At 33.0% G+C, this 22,871-nt stretch overlaps 1 protein-coding gene across 3 annotated transcripts in view; it reads right to left on the minus strand.

The window, feature by feature from the left end:
- The window catches only part of LOC136990284 (FAD synthase-like), a 51,130-nt gene extending 32,765 nt beyond the window's left edge, over positions 1 to 18,365 (minus strand). The window contains exons 1-2 of one of the 3 annotated variants that reach the window (XM_067288674.1): positions 18,004 to 18,190; positions 11,405 to 11,457 (exon numbers count right to left, since the gene is read on the minus strand). In XM_067288674.1, the coding sequence (XP_067144775.1) occupies positions 11,405 to 11,451 (47 nt within the window). In that variant the 5' untranslated portion in view covers positions 11,452 to 11,457; positions 18,004 to 18,190. Of the gene's footprint in view, positions 1 to 11,404; positions 11,458 to 18,003; positions 18,191 to 18,293 lie in introns of those variants that run through there. The other 2 variants (XM_067288676.1, XM_067288675.1) reach the window with 2 other exon arrangements.
- Between the last annotated feature and the right edge of the window lie 4,506 nt (positions 18,366 to 22,871).

Raw genomic sequence — 22,871 nt, forward strand, 5'->3', positions numbered from 1 at the left:
TACTATCAACAGGGAAACCCAAATTGATCTTTGCATTGGCTATCCTTGCCAGAACAAAAGTAGCTGTGTCATGGCCATGGAAGATCTTGTAGAAAAATTTCCACGTTTTCCAGCATATTCCACTTCATTCACCTGCAAGTTAGTTTTGTATAGATTTGCAGCCATATTTACCCTTGGACCATTCTTCTTCAAAGAAGCTAGTCCTGATGGGTCTGTGACATGCTATGACAGGCCAGAGATACTGAGAAATGCCAACACTTTTATAGTATCCCAACTGCAACAGTAACAATGCTTGAGTCAACCACTTCATGCAAAATGGAATGCCTCCAGATGCTGCATACCACAGTTTCTGCAACAATACTTCACTGATAATAGAGTGATTAGTCATATGATTCCTACTTCCTGATCCCATTGTTTCTGGATATTAATCCATATGATTTTTGATGTGGAAACATCTTAAAATTGAAGTTTATCAAAAATATGCTGCAAACTTGGTAGTCTTAAAAAACAAATATTGTCTTTCAGTGTCACATGACATCCCAGTGAACCAATTATGGTCAGACACTGAACACACTGTTCATTGCTTTGGGTTTTTATCATCTTTGAGGACCACATTGAGCAGTATCCCCTGCATTGTTAAGTTTCTGTATAGTGTATGTCTTTGCTTGTAGTGCCAAAAATGGTGAGTTTTGATAGTAATTTGTTACACAGTGTGTTCCACATGCCCCGAAATGTCACTATTCCAAAGTTGGGCTGCTAACTACCGTATTTGTCTTGATAGTATTGAGTAGGGAACGTTTCATTATGATCTCTCACTATATTAGGGCACAATAGATTAAACAGTATAATATTTATCATTTAGTCAAGAAATGACAACATATTAGTTTTTCTCAATAATGTTTAATAAATTGCCAGCCCTAGAAAAAGCAAAACCTGGTGCAAAGTTGTCTTGCAAGGCCTTTTAATAATAATAATAATAATAATAATAATAATAATAATAATAATAATAACAGTTTTGAACAACAAAATAAAATTTTCATCATAAACATACCATCCATTAAATAGATTAGCAAAAATTAGTTAAATTAGCAGATAATAAAATGATAAATTTTTAAATTTTGCAAGAGTTGGATTATGCAGGCTCATGGGGCCTGGTACAGTCCACCGTCCTCCAGCTGGTCCTGTAAATTGTACTGTGATTTCTACCTGTTTAAATTTGTCTATACAATATCAACTATTAGTTAGATTAGTAGTAGTATTACTGATAAGAATCTTAAACTAATCAATATACAGCATTTTGAAAAATGCTAGAATAGTGCTGATTGTAAACCTTATGAAATAGGAACATTCAGTTTTCAAATATGACTTATAACTGCCATAAAATAATGTATAAATAAACTATACTATTCAGGAAGAATAGCAATGAAATACAGTAGAGTCTTGATAACTCAAAGTAGTGGAGAAAGAAAAAGTTTTCAAGTTAACAAAAATCCAAGTTACAGAAGCCATCATTATTTTATCCTTTAGCTTCTATTCTGATCTTGAAGTTGGTTTTAATGTGTAAATTTTCACAAATATCTCAATTCCATAATGTTCTTTATAAGATATAAAAGAATAAAATAGATATAATAAAATTATATGTTTTTCATATAAATTATAAAACTTTTTTTATTACTATTAAAAACACAATTTTCTGTTTTTTACTAATATGTTATATTTATATTCCATTTATGTGAAAGATATAAAAATAATGGAGGGACGTGTCTTGAACGTGAGTGCTGTTGGTAACTTTCCCTTTGCACTTTGAAGAGATTCAAGAAATTAGTGTGTCTATCATCTTTAATTAAACCAAATTAATCAAAAGTGTTTAAAACTAATCAGTAATCATCATCTTTGAAGAAATACTAAAAATTAATTGAAATGCAATGTTCACCAGTTAAGCATGGTAGACCTCCACTTAACTGGACTAAACCGGGAAGTAAAAAGGCTCAACCAAGTTCATCTAACTCCAAGCTGATAACAGATTTTAACCTACTAGTGGATAAAGACTTACAAGAACCATCCTCAGAGATCAACTATTCTCATATGGACACAATATCACAAAGTCTATAAAGTGCTCCAGGTGAGTTTAATGCATTTTGTCTGACCTCTCTGACTAACTCGGGTGACTCTTCGGACTAACAGCAGATCTATGGCATAAAATCTCAGAACTGATAAATACTCCTAATGACAAACTATCTTACCAAATGGCTTCTATAAAAGAAGACTTGGACCTAATTCATGGAAGTATATGTGAAAATAAAATACAGTTTCAAAAAATGGAAGGCCAAATTGATAACCTAAAACTGTAAATCAACAATTTAAATAAAAACAGAAAAAGAACTGATGCAGTATAAAATGGTTGTTTTGATTAACAATCTTCACTATAACAATATAATATTATACAATTATACTATGTCAAAAAAATCTCCAAATTAGAAATCCATAAATTTATAAATTCTTCACTAAACCTACATAATATATCTCGACAAAATTCTAGACATAACTCAAATAACCAAATCAACCAATCCAGTCATAAGACTAACATTTGGTAATAAACAGATTTGTGACCAGGTTTTTAATGGCCTTTATATCAAAGAAACAACAGAATCTATTGGAAAATTGGGAAAATATGCAGATCTCACCAGACCTCACTAAGGAATCATGAAAAAAAGAAGGAAACACTTACTTCCAACCTATTACAACATAAGAAAACAAAACTGTCAAGTTAAACTACACAATGATATTTTACTAATAGGCCGAAATAGAATAACATTCAGTATTGCTACAGAGGAGTTGGTTTATGTGGATACTTTTTTGTCTTTTCCTATGCCAGGGGTGGCAAACCTGTGGCACATAAGAGAAATCATCTGGCACGTAATGTTTCATATAATTTCTGTTTTTTTTTCAAATCATCCTTTCTGTTTATCACCTGATCATCCTTTTTTCAATCAGATTTTTAACATTTATTCGAATTAAAGCGTATTCGTTTAATTTCTTTAAATATTTACAAAACTACGTACAGCTATGTTTTATGCTTACGAAAAGCAATAAGAACGGTCCGAAAAATGGTGTTCTCCAAACCAGAGGATTTGATTAGCTTGGAGAATCGTCTATATGAAGATAATCTCGCATTGCTACAGGATCTCAACAAGAGGGTGGCCATGTACCAAGAAATCCTACAAAAGAAACTGTCTGAGAAATATCGAAAAAAGCTGGAGTGGATCACTAGTCATCAGACGCATAAGGAACCGTTACATAGCATCTCTGTGATATGCTGGGACAACATCTCCCCACCACCTTACCTCATCAGTGCACTAGAGCATGGACCCATATACGCCCCTAAGGATCATCTCATACAATCAGAGAAGGTGATGCCAGACGTAAAACATCTCATCACAGGACTGCCTGACGTCCACAAAGAATATTACAGGTGGAAGACTGCAATCAAGATAAATAAAACCAACAATAGAAGCAGGGACAATGGGTTCTGGGAATTAATACATAAATCAAAAAGATGGTTAGTGGATCTAAATATTGTAGTCCTCAGAGCGGACAAAAGCAAGTCTCTTGTTCTAATGAAGAGGGACACGCGCAATTCCATGATGCGAAGGTACATCACTGACACGGAATGTGAAAGCATTGATGACAGATTCCTACAAAGGCTACAGGCAAGGGTGAAACGTCTCATACAGACCGGGTTTGCTAAAGAATGGGGATTGCGTAGGGCGGTGGTAGCCTCTCCCTGCATGCCTAGGCTCTTTGCCTTTGCCAAAACTCACAAAGAGACACCTTCCCTTAGACCAGTACTAGATAAGGGTAGATCGCCTACCAAACCTTTAGAAATATCGGTACACAAAATCATACATGAGCACATCAACACATACCCTTGGACTATTAAGAACCCTTTGGAGCTAGTCGACATATTGAGGGCAATTACCACCATTGACACTACATGCATCACGGTCCTGGATTTCGTGGCTCTGTACCCTTCTATAAAAATACAACCCTGCTTCTGCAAGTTAAGGGACATATTACTTACACAAGCTGGTATGTCAGCACACCGCAAACAAATCTTAGAACTGACGGACATACTCTGTTATTCATCCTTCTTCTGTTTTGGTAATAAAACGTATCTACAAAAACGCGGGGTTCCAATGGGGACCTATGTGAGCTGGTAATAAGGAGACTTGAACATCAGATCATACCGGCGTTCAGTTCCAACATCCTACTTTATAGGAAGTATATGGATGATATCATCGTCATATGGAAAGCTGAGCCTGACAGTAATAGGTTCATCAACACAATGAACAACAACCCCTATGGCTTATCCCTCAAATTAGACCAAAAAAGCAACTCATCCGCACAATTCCTCGACTTGGAACTTCAATTATACAATAATGGGATCAGGTTTAAGGTCTTCTACAAAAAATGCTACGTACCGTTGTTTATCCCCGCCGACTCGGAGGATCCGTATACCTACAAGATCACGGCATTCCGTGCCTTAACTAAGCGTGCATTCACTCACAATTCGATATATGAGGATACCTTAACTGAGCTCAGACATATCCAAGAAATGGCAACACAACATGGGTACAGCAGGAACCTAGTATATAACATTGCATGCACTTACACACAGGGGAACAGGAACAACAGGCACACAGACACAGTGGGGTCGGGTGATAACAACCGAATGAGGAAAGTTGTAACGTACAACAGCCACCTTGATAAAATTTATAGAGAAATTTCAAGCATCACAAAAAACAGGATGGCCTATGGTAGGCCACCATCAGTATGTGACCTACTCTGCAACAGAAAGGACCCAATAGACTTGAATCGTGCACTGGGAGTACACAGTGCAACAATTAAATTCCGGGACTGAAGCTATATCTCAGCAACCAGTAGCGACATCTGTTTAAATTTTATGTCATATGAAGTTTGGAAATATATGAACATAACCTAAAACTTTTATTTAAATCGGTTGACATTTATCATTGTTTTTGATATTTTGTTTATCAGTTTATTTTGTTACATGTCGGAAAATAATAATGGAACAACGTGCTGTTATTAAATTTCACGCTAAACTTGGCACAAGTGCCACAGAAACGTTCAAAATGATGCAAAAAGTGTATGGAAGTGAGTGTTTATCACGGTCAAAGACTTTTGAGTGGCACAAGTGATTTTTGGAAGGCAGACAATCACTGGAGGACAACAAACGTGTGGGAAGGCCAATAACAATTCGAACAGCAGATTCGATTCAAAAAGTGCAAGAATTTGTATCCAACGATCGCAATGCGACACTGAGAATGATGGAACAGGCATTAAACATTAACAAAGAGACAATACGACAAATTCTTAAAGAAGATTTGGGCAAAACAAAAGTCTGTGCTAAATTTGTTCCGCACACACTAACCCAAGAGCAAAAATTGATGAGACTAGAACATTCCAGAGAAATTGTACGAACAGCAAATAACAGCTCAACCTTCCTCAAATCAATTGTTACTGGTGACGAGACCTGGTGTTTTCAATATGACCCACAAACAAAACGTCAAAGTGCCGAATGGAAGTCAAAATCATCACCTCAAGCCAAGAAAACACGAAAAGTTCCATAAAAAACCAAGACGATGTTCATTGTTTTCTTCGATAGCAAAGGCATCATCCACCGTGAGTTTGTCCCACAGGGTCAAACAGTTACTGTTGCTTTCTACTTGGGAGTTTTACAATGATTAATGAGAAGAATTCGTCGAATTCGCCAGAATATCGCAATTCTGATGACTGGTGTTTGTTACACGATAGTGCACCGAGTCACACATCATTGATTGTTCGTCAATTTTTGGCACGAAATCAAGTCTGTGTGTTGAATCATTCGCCGTATTCCCCCGATTTAGCACCATGTGACTTCTCTTTATTTCCAAAAATGAAAATGAAGTTGAAAGGACGCATTTTTAATGATATTGAAACCATCCAAAGAGAGTCTACGCGCATATTAGAGGCAATACCGAAAATTGAGCTTGAGCAGGCATTTTAATCACTATTGAATCGCTGTAAAAAGTGTATTGAAGCAGGAGGAGAGTATTTTGAATAATTTAATAAAAGGATTTGAATAAAATTGTTTTGTTTCATTTTTATAGATCCAGTCCTGGAATATAATTGCCGCACTGTGTATATGAGATCCCTATGTGGGATAGCAGATTCAACAATAGCTTGATTTATGTGGGCTCAACCAAACGCTCCCTGCAACAATGCTTGAAAGAACACAAGTATGACATAGACAAACAGAAACATACCCACCACCCTGGTGCATGTATCGCTTCTGAACCTGGAATCACTGCCAATCTACAAAGTGCCCGTCTCATAAGACTCACCCACCGCACGGACCAACTCAGAATAATGGAGACCCTCGAAATATACAAAGCGGGATTAAGGAGCACATGCATTAATTATAAAGATGCAGCTAACATTTCACAAGCGTGGAAGTACTGTTATGAAGGGGAGAACACCTGGTAATTGCATCTTAAGACATTAAGTTAACGGTTATGCAGCAAATTGCAGCAAAATCTTCTCACGTGCTAAACCATCATCGTAGCATGAGAGAATCGTTCCACTATCAAGATCAACTGTTTTCTCGTAATTTGAATCGGACTGGATTTGATTTGAATGTTCCATTTTACACGTTGGTGTATTTATTACGATGATATCCTGAGGACGACCCAGAATGGGTCGAAAACGTTTGAAGATTTATGAACGTGATTAACTAGAGTAATTAAGGTTGAGTAATTAAGAATTCTTTAAATATCATTATTAGAAGTCTAAGACTTTGGCACGCATTAACATCTTTAAAGCTAAGTATGCTTACAATATGGCACGCAGACTCAAAAATGCCATCCCTGTCCTATGCCATCAGAAATTGCAAGTTGATACACAACACAAAGTAAAATTCATCAGGAAAAAGTCATCAAAAACACGCAACCGGCTTCTGTCATAAACTGGAACAGTCAAGACCTTAAAAATAAATTACCATCACTGAATTTCTTTCAATTAAAATATAAACCAGATATAATAGGAATAACTGAAACATGGATAACACTTGAATTGTTTTATAAATCAACTTTTTTCAATTATTACATAACTGAAACAGTTCCAGCACGCAAACCACTTGACCCTGGATGTCCAAGTGGTGGCTTATGCATTCTAATAAAAAACACCTTTACAAAGTACTGCAAACCAAAAAATCCAATAACTACATTCTGCTTCTATTTTCAATGAACAGACCTATACTCAGAAACAAAGACTGTCAACTGATAATTGTAATGGTTGCCTACATTTCTCTCAACTGCTTGATAAAACTCAATGAAATATTTAAAATAATTGATCTTTGACAGCACATCACTCCGTATATCCTCATACTTGGAAACTTTAATTCACATATTGCTGAGATGACAGACTCTCATTACAGTGGTCCTAACCCACAAATTCAAGACATCTGAAGTTCCAAAGATAAGTATGCTAACAAACTAGGAGTAAACTTAGTAAAATTAATAAATGATTATAAACTGTATATTTTAAATGGACGTATCAAGACTGATTATCCAGCAGAATTTACCTGTATCGAACATAGTAGTAAATCCACTATAGACTCATAGTATGTTCTGAATTTATACTAGATTGTTGTTTGGAATTCACTGTAACTACTCATGACACATCTGATCATTTCCCAATATCAAAATTCTTATTGTTTTCGCAAGATATATCAACCGACGAGTACAATAGGCAAGATAGAATTTTTTACTACAAAATGTTGAGATACTTGATGAAATCGAAAACAGATTTATCAACATTCCAGAAATAACAGACCTAAATAGTGAAGCAACATATAATCATATGATTTAGATAATGAATGAATATATCCAAATTAAATAATGACAAAAGACCCATCCAAAACAAATTTAAAAAACCATGGTACGATATTGATTGTTACAGAATGAAAAAGATGAAACAAACCAACTTAAAACTATTTCGTGGAGATTCAAATAACCTAAACTTCAATAACTACAGAAAGGCCAAACAAATCTACAATAACTTATTGAAGGCTAAGAAGAAGAACTACCTTGCAAATCTTGAATCAACACTAATAAAGAACAGCAAAGATAGTAAATCATCTTGGTCTTTAATACGAAAATTTCACTTTAAAAAGAGACTTATGTGATAACACCTCAAGAATAAATTTTGAAATATGGGAAAACTTTTACCAATGTTTTTCAGTTGTCCAATCCATCCCTTCTCTAATACCTAATTCTGATCTTAACAATGATTATCTTAACTCCAAATTTACAATTAAAGAACTCGAAGATACCATAAATAAAACTCATAGCAACACATCACCAGGAAGTGATTTCATCCGAACTAAATTTCTGAAGGCACTCCCAAATCAAACTAAAATAAAACTGCTGCACTTATTCAACTCAATGTATAAAGCAACTAAATATCCAAATTCTTGGAATTCTGTAATATTGACCATGATACATAAAAAAGGCAATAAACTGTCTCCAAGTAATTATAGACCCAAAGCCCTATTATCAACCTTGAGAAAATGTTTTACGTCAATACTAGCTACAAAATTTCAACTATGGACCAAAACAATGGATCTTGAAGCTAAATTCCAATATGCCTTTTTCAAAAATAAGGGAACAGAATTTGCTATTTTCTTATTATCACCTCTAATACAACTTCATTTAACCAAAAAACACAGAAAAGCATACGTATTGTTCATAGACATTCAGAAAGCTTCAGATTCTGTCTATGTTCCCTTACTGGTGCACAATCTAAAAGACAAAGGAGCAGGTGACAAATTTTCATCTACAGTATCAAAATTATTTTCAGTTTATAATGTAAAAATTAAACAGGGCAAGTTTATCTCTCCTTCACTAGTATTATCCCGTGGTGTACATCAAGGTGATCTCCTTTCACCTTACTTATTCAATTTTTATCTACTTGAGATTGATCAACTCTTTCAAGATCCCACTGACAGTATTGAGCTCAGCAACAGAGTCTTTCACTATGTCTTATTTGCTGGCAATTTTACCAACAAATAAGATATCTTTAATCTTATAACCTGGCAATTTTAGTACCCGCAAAAGTTTCATTGCAAAGAAAAATCAACCAATTAAATTCTTACTTCAAATCGATTCATCTAACAATAAATCCCATCAAAACAAAAGTCCTTATATTCAGTAATAACAGCAGAATCTCGAAAAAAGAATCTACGATATATCTCGACAAGAATCTTCTGCAGACAGTAAACGAAATAAACTTCCTGAGCATTACCTTTGACTGGAATCATACATTCAAAGCACATATTTCAAATTTAAATACAGTAGAGCATCGATTGTCCAACCTCCGATTAACCGACTTATCAGTTAACCGACCGCATTCTAGTCAGAAAATTCAAATGTCTGCTAGTGATGTGGCGCTACAATATTTGGTTATGTCTTGGCTACTTTAATATTATTTTTGTTAAATTTTTGCATGTTTTAGCTGGCAGCACTGGCTCGACCATGAAAGGGAAGCTAGTATTTAAACCAGGCCTAATACACTATACTAATAATGTATTTTTTCATACTTTTCGGTTATCCGACTTTTCAGTTATCTGACCAACCCCAGTCCCCAATTGAGTCGGATAATTGATGCTCTACTGTAATAAAGTAAAACTAGCTATTGATAACTTATTATTTTTGTGCTCTACTTAAAGAATATGGATAAACATATTTGAAAACTTCAAATCTGTTTATCCATGTGAAATTAAATCTATTTCACACCTTTAATGTGTCCAGCATACTGTTAAATTTTCATAAAAACGTTTTCGATCACTTTTAGAGATTCTTCACCGAAACATTCGATCTTTTTAAATTTCGAATTTTTGTTCGTTCTTTGTAATCTGTAACTGATGAAGATCTCTAAAAGTGATCGAAAACGTTTTTATGAAAATTTAACAGTATGCTGGACACATTAAAGGTGTGAAATAGATTTAATTTTGGATTTAGTTCCAGTAAGCATTCCTTATTATATCCATATGAAACTCTACAATTTGATAATCAACCTATCATCTACTATGCTAGTCCAATCTGGAGTCTTGACTACTTATACAAATTAGAGAGCTTTCATATCTACTTCCTCCACAAATTACTCCATTTGGAGAGAACTGTTCTCGGATACGCAATATGTCATGTAACTAATCACATCTGCTCTTCACCCTTCTTCCTAAAATGAATTATTAAATTTTACTACTGTTTAAAATTTAAAAATGACAGCAACATTACCTTTTTACATCAAGAGATAATCAAATATAATAAAAAAACCAATAGCAAAGTATCTTTGGCAAACTAAGTTAAATAATATATTAAACTCATTTGGAATATCAGATGTACTGTTTAAAGATAATACCCAAGACTGGAAATATGGTTATACTTTGTTGCTATAATCTTCTATTTCTTACTCTATAAATATAGACCAAGCCAGCCTAAACCATAGTAATTATCATCCCTGGTATCTAAAAATCCTATCTTCTCAACCTTATATAAATAAACCAATAAATTTCAATGTGAAAAGATTAATAGCACAACTACAACTTAATAGATATTCCCTCTACATTGGTAACATCTTCATTGATCTTTCAGGTAATCAATGTCCATGGTGTAAATCTGATGACTTCTCAATCCTCCATTTACTACAGAATTGTCAAGGACTTGTAAACATACAAGACTCATTTAATATCACGCAAATACTCCAATGTATTCCATATCGTGACTTCGGAAATAACCTAAATAACCTGAACAAAAAAGACCTTTATAATCTATATAATTTCTTCACCAAGATTGTAAAAACAGAAAATCTAAGATAACAAATTTAACGTGTTGTAAAATTTGATTATCGCTGCATAATTACGTTAATAAGACTGTTTATTATTTGTTTATGTCAATAACAGGTTGACATGAAAAATTTTGCATAATAATTGTATAAATTTGCTAACTTGTTAATTGTTCCAATAATTTGTAATCTTCTAACTAAATTATGTGCAACCCCTTGCAACAGGGTTAATTTCCTTTTTTGCAAATAAATTTTGATTAATTGATTGATTGATTGATATAAAAATAATGTCTCTAATATAAAACTTTAAATTATTATAATTATCAATAAAAATAATAAACTGTTAAATAAATTACAAATTATATATATTTCTCATTTAGTTTTTAATTAGTACTACTAGTTATTCTCCATTATATCAAATTATTATATTTTAAATATATTCATTTCCCTAACAGCATCAAATAAAGTTCATAAACTTAACAATATAAATCTGTTTACCTACCTGTGAAATAAAATAAGAGGAAAAATTCTTTGTTGTAGTTGAATCATATCTACCTAGGAATTTTTATAATCATTTTATCTTGTAAAATGAATAAAATATTTAATTAATACATTGTTCCAAAATTACTGCTTCCTACACTTCATTATTAATTAGTTAAACAATGATTAGTAATTTGCAAGTTAAATTAGTTTCTTCCATGATTATTTGCAATTGAATATTAACATTTTAACATATTTTTTCCTTCGGAAAACACCTTAATTTTAAATATTTTTTAAAAATTCATTGATTAAGAATGAATATAAAATCAAGTCCAAATTTTCTTTAGTAAATCTTTTTCTTAAGACTTTGTTTATTTAAAGTAAATAAATACAGTACTACAATAAATATACAAATATGTATATAGTAAAATCTGCATATTGTAATCATTTAGGGACTTCCTATAGTGATAACATTAAGCAGTGTAAGTAAATAAAACTACTGTACAATTAGTGATAATTCTAATTTTATGGTTCTAATGCCAAATGAGTATCTTAAAGCAATTAAAAAATGGATAAAGATTTATTAATTATAATTATTATTATTAATTAGTACGTAATTCACCCAGTACTGTTTCTTTATCATCATCTTTAACAATAGCCATCACATAATTGAAGAAAAAAATATTAGTAATTTAAACTACTGTATTGTACCAAACAATGATTAAAACAATTAAAATTGATAATGATTGCATGTTATTGGCTACATGTCAAGGCTACTCATATGAAAATAGAGTTTAAAAACAATCTGAAGACAATGATATTAATAATGGAAAAATTTTAGAAACTAGAATAAACAAAATTTTAGTAGTATTTTAACGTACTGTATATGTTTTGCGACATGATAATTTTGACAATATTAGAAGATTGATAGCAATATCCATGATCACAATAAGCAGAATCTACTATATTTGAAATTACATGATAGTCTTATAATTAAATATTTAATGTGCTACATTTATTCTCATTTTTATTATATAGATTATAAAAATTTTATTAATTTTGAGTTTATCAATGTTTGAGTTTTTCTTCATTATTCACATGAACATGAAACAGTATAGTATTTCTGTACAGGATTTTTAAATTGTTAAATAGCACACAATATTTTATAAAGATCTTATTTTACTTCTACATCATTTAAAATATTTTAAGTATTGAATTTTATAATTTATTCATTTAAATTTTTATTAATTAAAAAGTAAGTTATTGCATTTTCTAATTTTTAATAAATTAGAAGATGAAATATTTTTCAGTGTACTATCAAGTATTATCATTAAATTATAGTTATAATATACAATATATTAATTGTATTAAATCCATTCTACAATTCTAAATAGAATAATGCTAATTAATAAAACATTAATTTAATGTAAAAATTCCATCAATTTTATAAACTTTTATCACTTTTACTTTTAAATATTTTTAAAAATTTGCTTTTATTATTAGTATTACCAATATGAATTAGCCATTGTAATTAATCTACTAAATTAATTAACCTAGCTTTAAAAGTGAATGAAGTTAAAGGAACACTAACAACCTGTCAGTTGGGTTGAAGTTGGATTAATCCGTACTCTCTTTTTTAACCTTTGTATCCGGTACTTCTTTACTGTCCAAAAAACAAACGTTTTCGGCCTCACTCGAGGTCTGCTTCAGGTTAATTAAGAATTATTGATGGTTTTTTTCTCAATATTGAGTTATTTAACTCACTAGCTCTCCCTCAAAAAAAATCTAAATTGACCTAAATCAAAAAAAAAAAACTTTCCACAATAAAGGAACAAACCTTATACTAAATGATTTAGTCTTTATCTTAAATTATTTAAAATTTATTGCTACAACTAATTTATTATAATTTTGCATTAATTTTTTGTGCAGTTAAATATTAAAATTAGCTTATATAAATTTTATTTATTATTGACCAATTGATCTAAAATGCAGTTTCAAATTTTCAATCCATTTTTTGGCTACAATTTTCAAATTGCAGATCTATACACTGAGTGGCCAAAAAATTAGAGACACCCTCTAATAACGAGTTGGTCCACCTTTAGCTCTGATATTCTGACAGCCGATATTCTTCTTGGCATGGATTCAACAAGTTGCTGATACCACTGCTGAGGAATGTTGGCCCATGCTGACATAATGGCAGATCTAAGTTGGGTCAGATTGGATGGAGTTTCTAAGCTTTGAAGTGATCTTTTGACTTCATCCCACAAATGCTCCATTGAGGTCAGGGGACTAAGCTGGCCATGGAAGCAAGTTAAACTCTGATTGATGTTCCTAAAACCAATTTGAGACCGATCAAGCACAGTGGTAAGATGCATTGTCCTGCTGAAAGTGATCATTTCCATCAGGGAACATTACAGCCATAAACAAGTGTACATGATCGGCAACGATGTTGAGGTAAGCTGTGCTATTCAGAGATGTGTCCACAAATATCAAGGGACCCAGTGTACTCCAGGAAAACATTCCCCACACCATAATTCCACCACCATCAGCCTTGAGAGTTGTCATTTGGTAGGAGGGGTCCTTAAATTTGTGCTGTTTGCATCATATTCTGATCCTGCCATCTGCATAATGGAAGAGGAAACAAGATTCATTGGATCAGGCTACTTTTTCCAGTCCTCAAGTGACCAATTTCATCACTCCTGGGCCCACAACAGGTGTCTTTTTCCTATTTTTCTGTCATACCAAAGGCACTCTTGATGGTCTCCTTCTGCTAAAGCCCATCCTTTGCAAAGTCCATCTTGTTGTGTGTTGGGATATGCTTTGTGATGCACCTGCATTGAATTCAGCTGTAATTTGTCGTGTTGTTGCTCTTCTGTTGCTGTAGACTATGCGTACTAATCGCCTTTCTCGTTCACCAGCCTTTTTCGACCAGAATTGTCCTTATCGCTTGAAGTTTAATTTTCTCAACTGCTACTCTCTAAACACCTGAGATACTGTTGGGTGAGAAAACCCTAAAAGAGTCATTGTTTCAGAGATGCTGGCACCAGCTCTTCTTGCACCGATGATAATCCCTCATTCAAAGTCACTTAAATCTTTCATCTTACCCATTTTGACATTAACTTCCATGATAACAACATCATCTGAAGCTGAGTGTTCCTTACATAAGCAACTCTGCATTGTTATGTCACTCTACATCACTGTCAGACTGGTTTACTTTCAAATAAGGAGTGTCTGTAATTTTTTGGCCACTTAGTATATATTCCTACCATCATCCATCTGTCTGTCCTACCAAAGACAGACACACAGACAAAGACCATATCTGGTCTTGATTTTCCTCTGTCTAACTCCAGTTAACTATACATGTATATGAACTTCTAGTCTAGACTGAAGTCACAATTTCAATTCAAAATTTTCTTGAGAATGGAGTTAGATAACTGGCATCACCCGATTGTTATCAGGAAAAGTATGATGTACAGAGGCAAGATACCACTAAAATTCAGATCAAATATGGCAAGCTTAGGGGTCAGAGACCCTGCCAATTAACTATATAGGAACTTCCATTCTGAATTGGAAGTCATGTGATTTTTTAAATTAAAACATAATAAAAATTTGCAGCCTGACATTGTGATGATGTCACAAGAAATATTTGCTCATTCATTGATAAATATGATTGGTTATTTTAATATGAAAAAAAAAATCAAATGGTTTAAAATTAATAATAATTGTAAACACAATACACCAATATACATAAATTACTCATTAAAATTTAAATTAATTTAGATATAGTGCTATGCTGGATGTGCAACAATTCATCATCAATCAATTATTGCAATCTATCATGCTATCAACATGTGAAATATAAAATATGCAAAAAATGTAAGAAAATAACAAACTATGCTTTTTAGTCTCAAATTAATTAAATGCGATTTTGTATTTCCTAAAGTAACAGGAGTTCGTTAAAAAAGTACTTTTTTAAGCTAATTTCCTAATTTGCAATTTTTTTAAATATGATATTCTCGTTTCATTTTGTATATGTTTTTATGTACATATTTTAATGGGTTTCATTTCTTGTTTGTTGTATCAGGATGGTAATTATTATCATAGCATCATTTGTAAAAAATAAAATTTCAACAAGGAATGCTTTTACCTAAAGTTCCACTCCTTAGTCACTACTAACAGTTATTTCCTACTATTAAAAGAATAATGTTCCAGTTTGGTGGTTCTCAAACTTGTACAGTTCATAGAGCACTTAAACTGATTCACATATGAAGTGCAGGTCACCCAGGTTTTCATCCATTTTTCATCCAATAATCATTCTATTATATGCCTAAATGATGTGCCTACTCAATAACCTAACATGACAGATATTTAGCACAAAACAGCATATAATTGCAATTTACAAAAATGCTTAGGTCAATCACCTAAAAAATGCTCTTGGATCACCAGTGGTCTGCAAGCCATACTTCAAGAGCCATTGTTCTAATCTATTAAATGTTTTCTATGTTCATTTGCTTGAAGATGTTTGATTAAATTGAAAAAAGTGCTTGCAATTATAAATAATTTTTTTTCTTCTCAAATGGTTTTATTTTCAGGACAACATCGCTAAACCAGATATATTATAAGACTAGACACCAACCAAATGCTGAAAACTAGCCTGATAGAGTTTCAGCATTTGGTTGGTGTCTATTTTCAGGACACTATGAAAATAGCTCATCTTTGACTGCGTGACTTATCAATACCCAACTCGTACCACCTTATATAAGCAGCCTTGTTTAAAAGAATCTAACTAACGTTTTCGATCGTGTTTAACGAAGGTCAAACACGATCGAAAACGTTAGTTAGATTCTTTTAAACAAGGCTGCTTATATAAGGTGGTACGAGTTGGGTACTATGAAAATATTTTGATTATAATTATTTCATGAAAAAAAATGGCCAAAAGTAAATAATATCCCATAATTAAATTGCAATACATTAATAATATTCTATTTTACAGTTTACCACAAAGTCACTGTTATCAAAAATATAATCTAGGAAATGAATAAAACTTGGCACCACATTTAACTTAAAAAATACTCAAACTGCTTGTTAAAAAAGCCTAAAATAAGAATTTATTAGGAACATTTTCAGCCAAACAGTGTATCACAAATGTTCCTAATAAATTCCTACTTCTGACTTTCTTAATAAGCAGTTTAAAGTTTCTTTTTATTTATTTTTTATCACAAATGTAGTATGGTAAGCAAAAACAATTGAAAAATTTATTTTGTTAATCAAGTAAACTGTTTCTTGCAATGAAATCAAAGAAAAATACAAACTGGTAATTTGTGAAATCATAATATCAAACTATAACAAAAACAAAAAGCTTGTCTGTCTCTTAACAATGAGCTTTGTAGCCCAAAATGCTTGAGATAAACTGTTATTAGAGTAAACTCCAATAAAGCAACAGACTTTTTTGTTTTTATTATAAAATAAAAAATTCTATATCTATACAAATAGCTATATCCCTAATAAAGGTGATATTAAAAACTGATAAAAGTTCATATTACATTGTGTATATGAAAGACTATGAAATTTTTAATAATCCAGAATAAAAAAACACATACAATAAAAAAATACTACAATTTCTTGTCTATTTAATAAAAATTTAAGATAGAATCTGTATATAATTGTAAAATAGCTTGAAATACTTACACACTACATAATTCATTTTTTTAAATTAAAATGAAAAACTACTCTGCATTTATAGAAATCAAAAGACATAATATACTAGAAAAAATCAACTGAAAATTAAGTAAGAGGTTGTAAAAATACTACATAACTTTAAGAAATTTTTAAATATCTTATAAATTTTATTTATATTTATAAATCTTTCTTAAGCAAATTGTCTTCAGTTTTAGTAAAAGATGTGTTACACCTTGTACAATTTATGTAATAACATTTTATTTTTGTTGTTAATCTTTAAAATATAATGGCATGATATAAAAATAACCTAGAGTACTGAAAGAGTTTTATTTCCTAATAAAATAATAATACATTTTACTTTTCATCTACTAGGTTGGTCTGTTAATTTTCACTATTTTGCTTTGACAAATTTGGCCAAGTTTTTAACCTAAAAATGAAGATTTGGTTGTAATTTACATATAATTAAATAGTAAAAGTTTCATTAATTTCATACGTCAGAATTTCAATATTTGAACACACACCTCTTTTTCTTTTTTTTTTTCTTTTTTAACCTATACAGACAGAACACATAATGACCATTATTATAAAGTTAAATGAAAATTAATCTAGAGCAGGATTTAGAGAAATGTAAAATCTTTATGATTATATATATCTGTAAGAAATGTTTCTATATTTTATAAAATGTAACTATAAAAATAATTTCTGAAGCTTCTTCACTTTTAAAGAAAAGAGAGGCAGAAGTTACTTCTAATTTGTTGATTTACACAAATATAAATTACCTGAATGTAACTTCTACCTAATGTAAATTAAAACATAAGATGCATAGAAAATAGTTTTATTTTAAAAAGGTATTTATAATACACACACATTCTGAATAAATAGAATAAATAACGATAGAAATAAATAAACAGAGAGAGAAAAGATGTTTGTTTGGTATCTAACCTGTTATTTCATTATGATAAAATTTCAAATCGATAGCCTCGAGTCATTCAAGAAATAATATCAATTTCAAGGTAACAGTAAAGTATCATACAATAAAAATCATTTTATAATTTGGTATCACACTAAGCCACTACATTTATTGCACTTCCTAGTCCGCGAGTTTACGTTACACCTGGCCTACAGCTCAAAGAAACATTGCATATATTGATTAATGACGTAATTAGCTTAGTAAACTTTGATCGTCTGCTACTCTATTTCCAATTGTTTTTAAAAAGTTTTTAAAAACTTACCTTTACTTTTATGATTTATCGAGTATAAATTTTCGATCTTATAAAATTAATTGAAAATAAAAAAATAATTTTTATTATTTTTCATTTATATTTAAGATAAATAAATAATACTTCCTGGTATTGAAATTTAAACTCAGTAAACACGTCATTGAAATCTCATTGGCAAATAAATGTTGTAGCCCAAAAAATTACTTTTTTTTATTAACAATTATAAATTATTTTTGCATGTATTTATTTAAAATTATTATGCCTAATATGTAATTTGGAAATTATATTGTTATTAAAAATTTACGGTTATCATGATTAACAATTTTTGTACAAATATGAAAAATGACAGCCGGATAACCGAGGCGATAAAGGCTACTTTTCTGGAAGACCAGAAATCTAATCCAGGAGGATTCTAGGATTTTTAATGGTTGTTCTGTCTCGGATATGTCTACGCCTCGTCCATCTCCACCCGGCCGCCACATTGTTGGCCTTTTTTTTTTTCTCTCATTTTTCGATTCTCGTCTTATGGACACTAAGAAGACATTTTCCTTGCTAATTGCGGATTCGTTCAGACCCACAACGTGGCGACCTAGTAAGTGAAGGACGAAGCTTCACATATTCAGGACAGATCATTCCCAAAATATTCCTGAGTTTTTTGTCCTGCCGGATTTGATGTCGCGGCCTCTAGACTGGTAGGTTAACGTCCAACCGTCTTGCCCATCCGGCTGTCCTTCTTGGGAGGTTTGACCCAAATATGTCGGATCTCATCCTCACCAACATGATTCTCGTTGGGGGACTGCCCAAATTAATAACACTCATAAAGCTTTTTTAAAGTATCTTAGGCAAAACAGTTTATTAGCTTTATATTTAAGATATTTGTTAATCGGAACGTACCGACAGTAGCATAAGAAATGTTGACAGCTGTTATATAATTTTAACTGTTTCCACTAAGAGGGCCTCTTTCAGCAAGCCCATTATGAGTTTGGCCAGGCCCACAATAGTGCGGACGGGGGTCGACATATCCGTCCCGTCCGGATTCGATCTCGGGTCCCCCAGAGCGGTAAGCTGCCACTTTGATCGCTCGGCCATCTGACCGTCAGCCGGTATATAATATCAGCAGTTTCTCAGTGAAAAACATTCTATATGCTACCGACAGTAATTTTGTTTAGAAAAAGAAACTATGTTGGGCCCGTCCCATTGTGGGCCCGGCCAAACCCATAATTGACCTGCTAAAAAGAGGCCCTCTTTAGAGTTAAAAAAGAGAGAGAGAGAGAGAGAGAAAGAACTATGTTTAACTTACAGGGAGGGCCATAATCATGTCCCATTTTATTTTGTAACAATCGTGCTTTTTACATGTACTGTACATATTAAATAACATTATTTTATAAAACTATTTTGGTGACGGATTTTGCATCTCACTTTATTTCAATATAACCGCCTGTAATGCACATGCTTGAGCATTTCTGATGTCACAAGACACACATACGCCAGAATTCTGTAAATAAGTTCCTAAATAAACAGTGGCTTTATCATATAAATGTGATCCTTCCCAAAACTACAGGGAAAAATCCAGGGGGTAATGGCGGACGATCTCGAAGGCCAAAGAATATTACAAACACGCCCTTCTAGTGTCTATAGGGAAGATGTTATTCAGAGTTTGTAAAATTCTCGTGAATTCCACTAAACGGTTCGCGAATAGTCCGATAATAGTGCCTGAGAAGTAAATTGATACGAGGCTTAGCACATTACACATTTATTTTACATACGTCTTTGTGTATACAGAACAGGACCAAAAAAGGGGCATTGCCCTCGGTTACACAGTTTATATATCGGGCGCTGCGCTCGACGCGCCCCTTACACGTCGTGGTAAGACACGACATGACAGAGTTGCACAAATTTATCGTGCTCAATGAGATAGAGTTCTCTCCAATTCAAGAAAGATTTCATTACTGAAGAAATTCTGTTGCTTTATGTCTAGGCTTACCAGACGTCCCGTTTTGACCGGGATTGTCCCGGTTTGACGAAGTTGTCCCAGCATCCCGGCCAGTTTGTCATTTTGTCCCGGTTATTTGGTGAAATTTTAAAAGTGCCGAATATACAAGAAGTAAAAATAGTGCAGCGAATATGTAAGAAGTAAAATGGCGATTTGGCAACTAAATAATCTCCCGTTACACTCACTGTTGCCAATCTAAATATTTTGTATCTACATCTAAGTACTTTTAATGTTGTCTAAATGTTTTCCCCAAAATTTATAGCATATGGCCTAATGAATTTAGATGTTTTATTTTTTAACAGAATTTATAATAGCATGTAGCCTATGAGATTCAAATATTTTTATTTCATTTTTTAGATATATCGTTTGAATTAGAGTTGGCAAGATGAAACTTATTCTGGCCACGTCATTGTTGCGCATGTCCTATCTTAGTCGGGTTCGAATTGCTAGTCGGCATTTGCGATTATTTTGTATCGTACTGGTACAATAAATTAATTTAATTTCCAAAATGCCAAAAAGAAACTGTGTGTTTACTGATGATTGAAAAAGTCTGCGATCGTATTGATATAGTGAAATATGAACTGTGCTTTTCAGAATTTTCAGTAACTCATGGCAGGCGTTCAAACATTAAAAATCACTTGAAATGTGCGAAACATACGGCAAGCAATAGGAACTTTCTCAAATATATTGTCATATTTTAAATGTACCAATTTAAGTGACAAAGAATTTTTAAAGAAAGTTCACACTAGTGATAAATATTAATAACTTCTTAATAATAAGATATGTTTAGTTGAGTTATTAAAAATTGCTTTTAACTCATTGTTTTTGTTAACACCTTTATTTAGCCTTTTCAGTCATAAGTACGATTCTTATCCTAGTAGGCTTTATTTTCCGTTGTATTTTCTCAAAATTGTCCCGGTTTGAGAAAATATATATATATATATATATATATTATGATAAGCCTACTTATGTCCGGAAGGAGTTGCCATCAGGCGCAATATTTGGAATTCCTACCAGGATGTTTTGTAATATTAGGTATTAGGTTGATGTTTTAAAATATTTATTTTAAAAAGAAAAAATAATTTATTCAAGAAAAAACTTGCTATGGCATTCAAGCCCCTTCTTCCATTGGGCTGGTTACGGATTCCTGCTGAATAAAACTCAGGCTGTTTTATTTCGAAGAACTCTGCAATTGCGATTTTCATCTCGTCATCAGTAAATTACCTTCCATTAAGGAGTGTTGCATGGAGCGGAAGAGATGGTAGTAGGATGGTACAATGTGAACAAAAGTCTCTCAGTCGAGATCAAGCAGCTACTGCCGGATCAACTTTGACACGTGCAGTCTTGCGTTGTCAGAGCGCACAATGTTCATCTATGGTCTTGCCAATGGCAGTTAAATGGAAAACTGTAGCAGATTTGTCACAACCAAGAGCCTTGTTGTCAAGTTGGCCTCCACCAGCTGCCACAGCTCGTCATCCAATAGGACGGGAGGCCTTCCTAAGAGTTTTTCATATTGCCCAACTTTAAATTTACTGAATCAATCGTAGATTGTAGACCTGGTGTCGATATTCTTGCCAAACGATTGTATAATACAGCGATAAGATTTAGTTGCTTTTATACCAAATTGATAATAGTAAAGCACACAAGTTCGAATTTGGTCACAAGAAAGCGTTGGCAAAATTGATCAATTTAAAAAGTTGGTATCGCCACACAAAATATCTTTTCACTTAGGATTGTGCATCTCTCTCTCTCTCTCTCGTATCGAGGTTAATATGGAGGTTATTGCGTAACCTCTTATCCTCCGAAGAGCCGGCCGAAGCTTTTTTTGCTTCACTATATGAAATTCCTCGAGAAGTGCGCCGGAAATGCCTTCCGGGAGATCTTTTTAAGGGTAACTAGCCCCCATTTAGGCGTTAGAGACGTGGAGAAAACCTGGAAAACTCCACATGGTCTGGCGAGGAGTGAACTCACGACCGAACTACCAGTGTTTAGGGAACGGAACCTCTTGACCAATGATTCTTTCTTTCTTTTTCTCAACACAGTTAATATGGAGACCAATCAGAGGCGTACCGGGGGGGGCGTTGGGGGCGGTCCGCCCCGGGTGTCCCCCGGTGCGTGTAGGGGTGACACCCGACTGTGAAAAAATAATTCGCGAAATAAACCTTGACGACGCGGTTTAACATTAAGTCATGGAAAGTTCGATCAGCTCGAAAAGCAATGCCTAAAAAAAAAGAAAAAAAAAGGTAAGATACACGCTATCCAATATAAACCTATGTGTTGACATTGTTTATTCGATATAGCGTTCAAGTTTGCTCGAGTACGGACATATTACGATTCAATAATCCGATAGTGTTTTATAAAAGAGTTAAGAAGGGTGACACCCACGGTGCGACTTGGGGTGACACCACGATATCCGCCCCCGGGTGTCACCCATGCTAGCTACGCCACTGAGACCAATGATTGTGCATCTTTCTTTCTTTCTTCTTTTTTGTTAATATGGAGACTCTAGCCTGTTGGCTTTTTCTCCGAGGCGCACCGCTTAGTTATTAGGCCAAGCGGTTAGATCGGTACACAAAACGTTCCAAGGCCTCCATGTG

This window comes from Centruroides vittatus, unplaced genomic scaffold (assembly GCF_030686945.1).
Source record: "Centruroides vittatus isolate TY-2023 unplaced genomic scaffold, ASM3068694v2 scaffold_899, whole genome shotgun sequence".
Lineage (NCBI taxonomy): Eukaryota > Metazoa > Arthropoda > Arachnida > Scorpiones > Buthidae > Centruroides > Centruroides vittatus.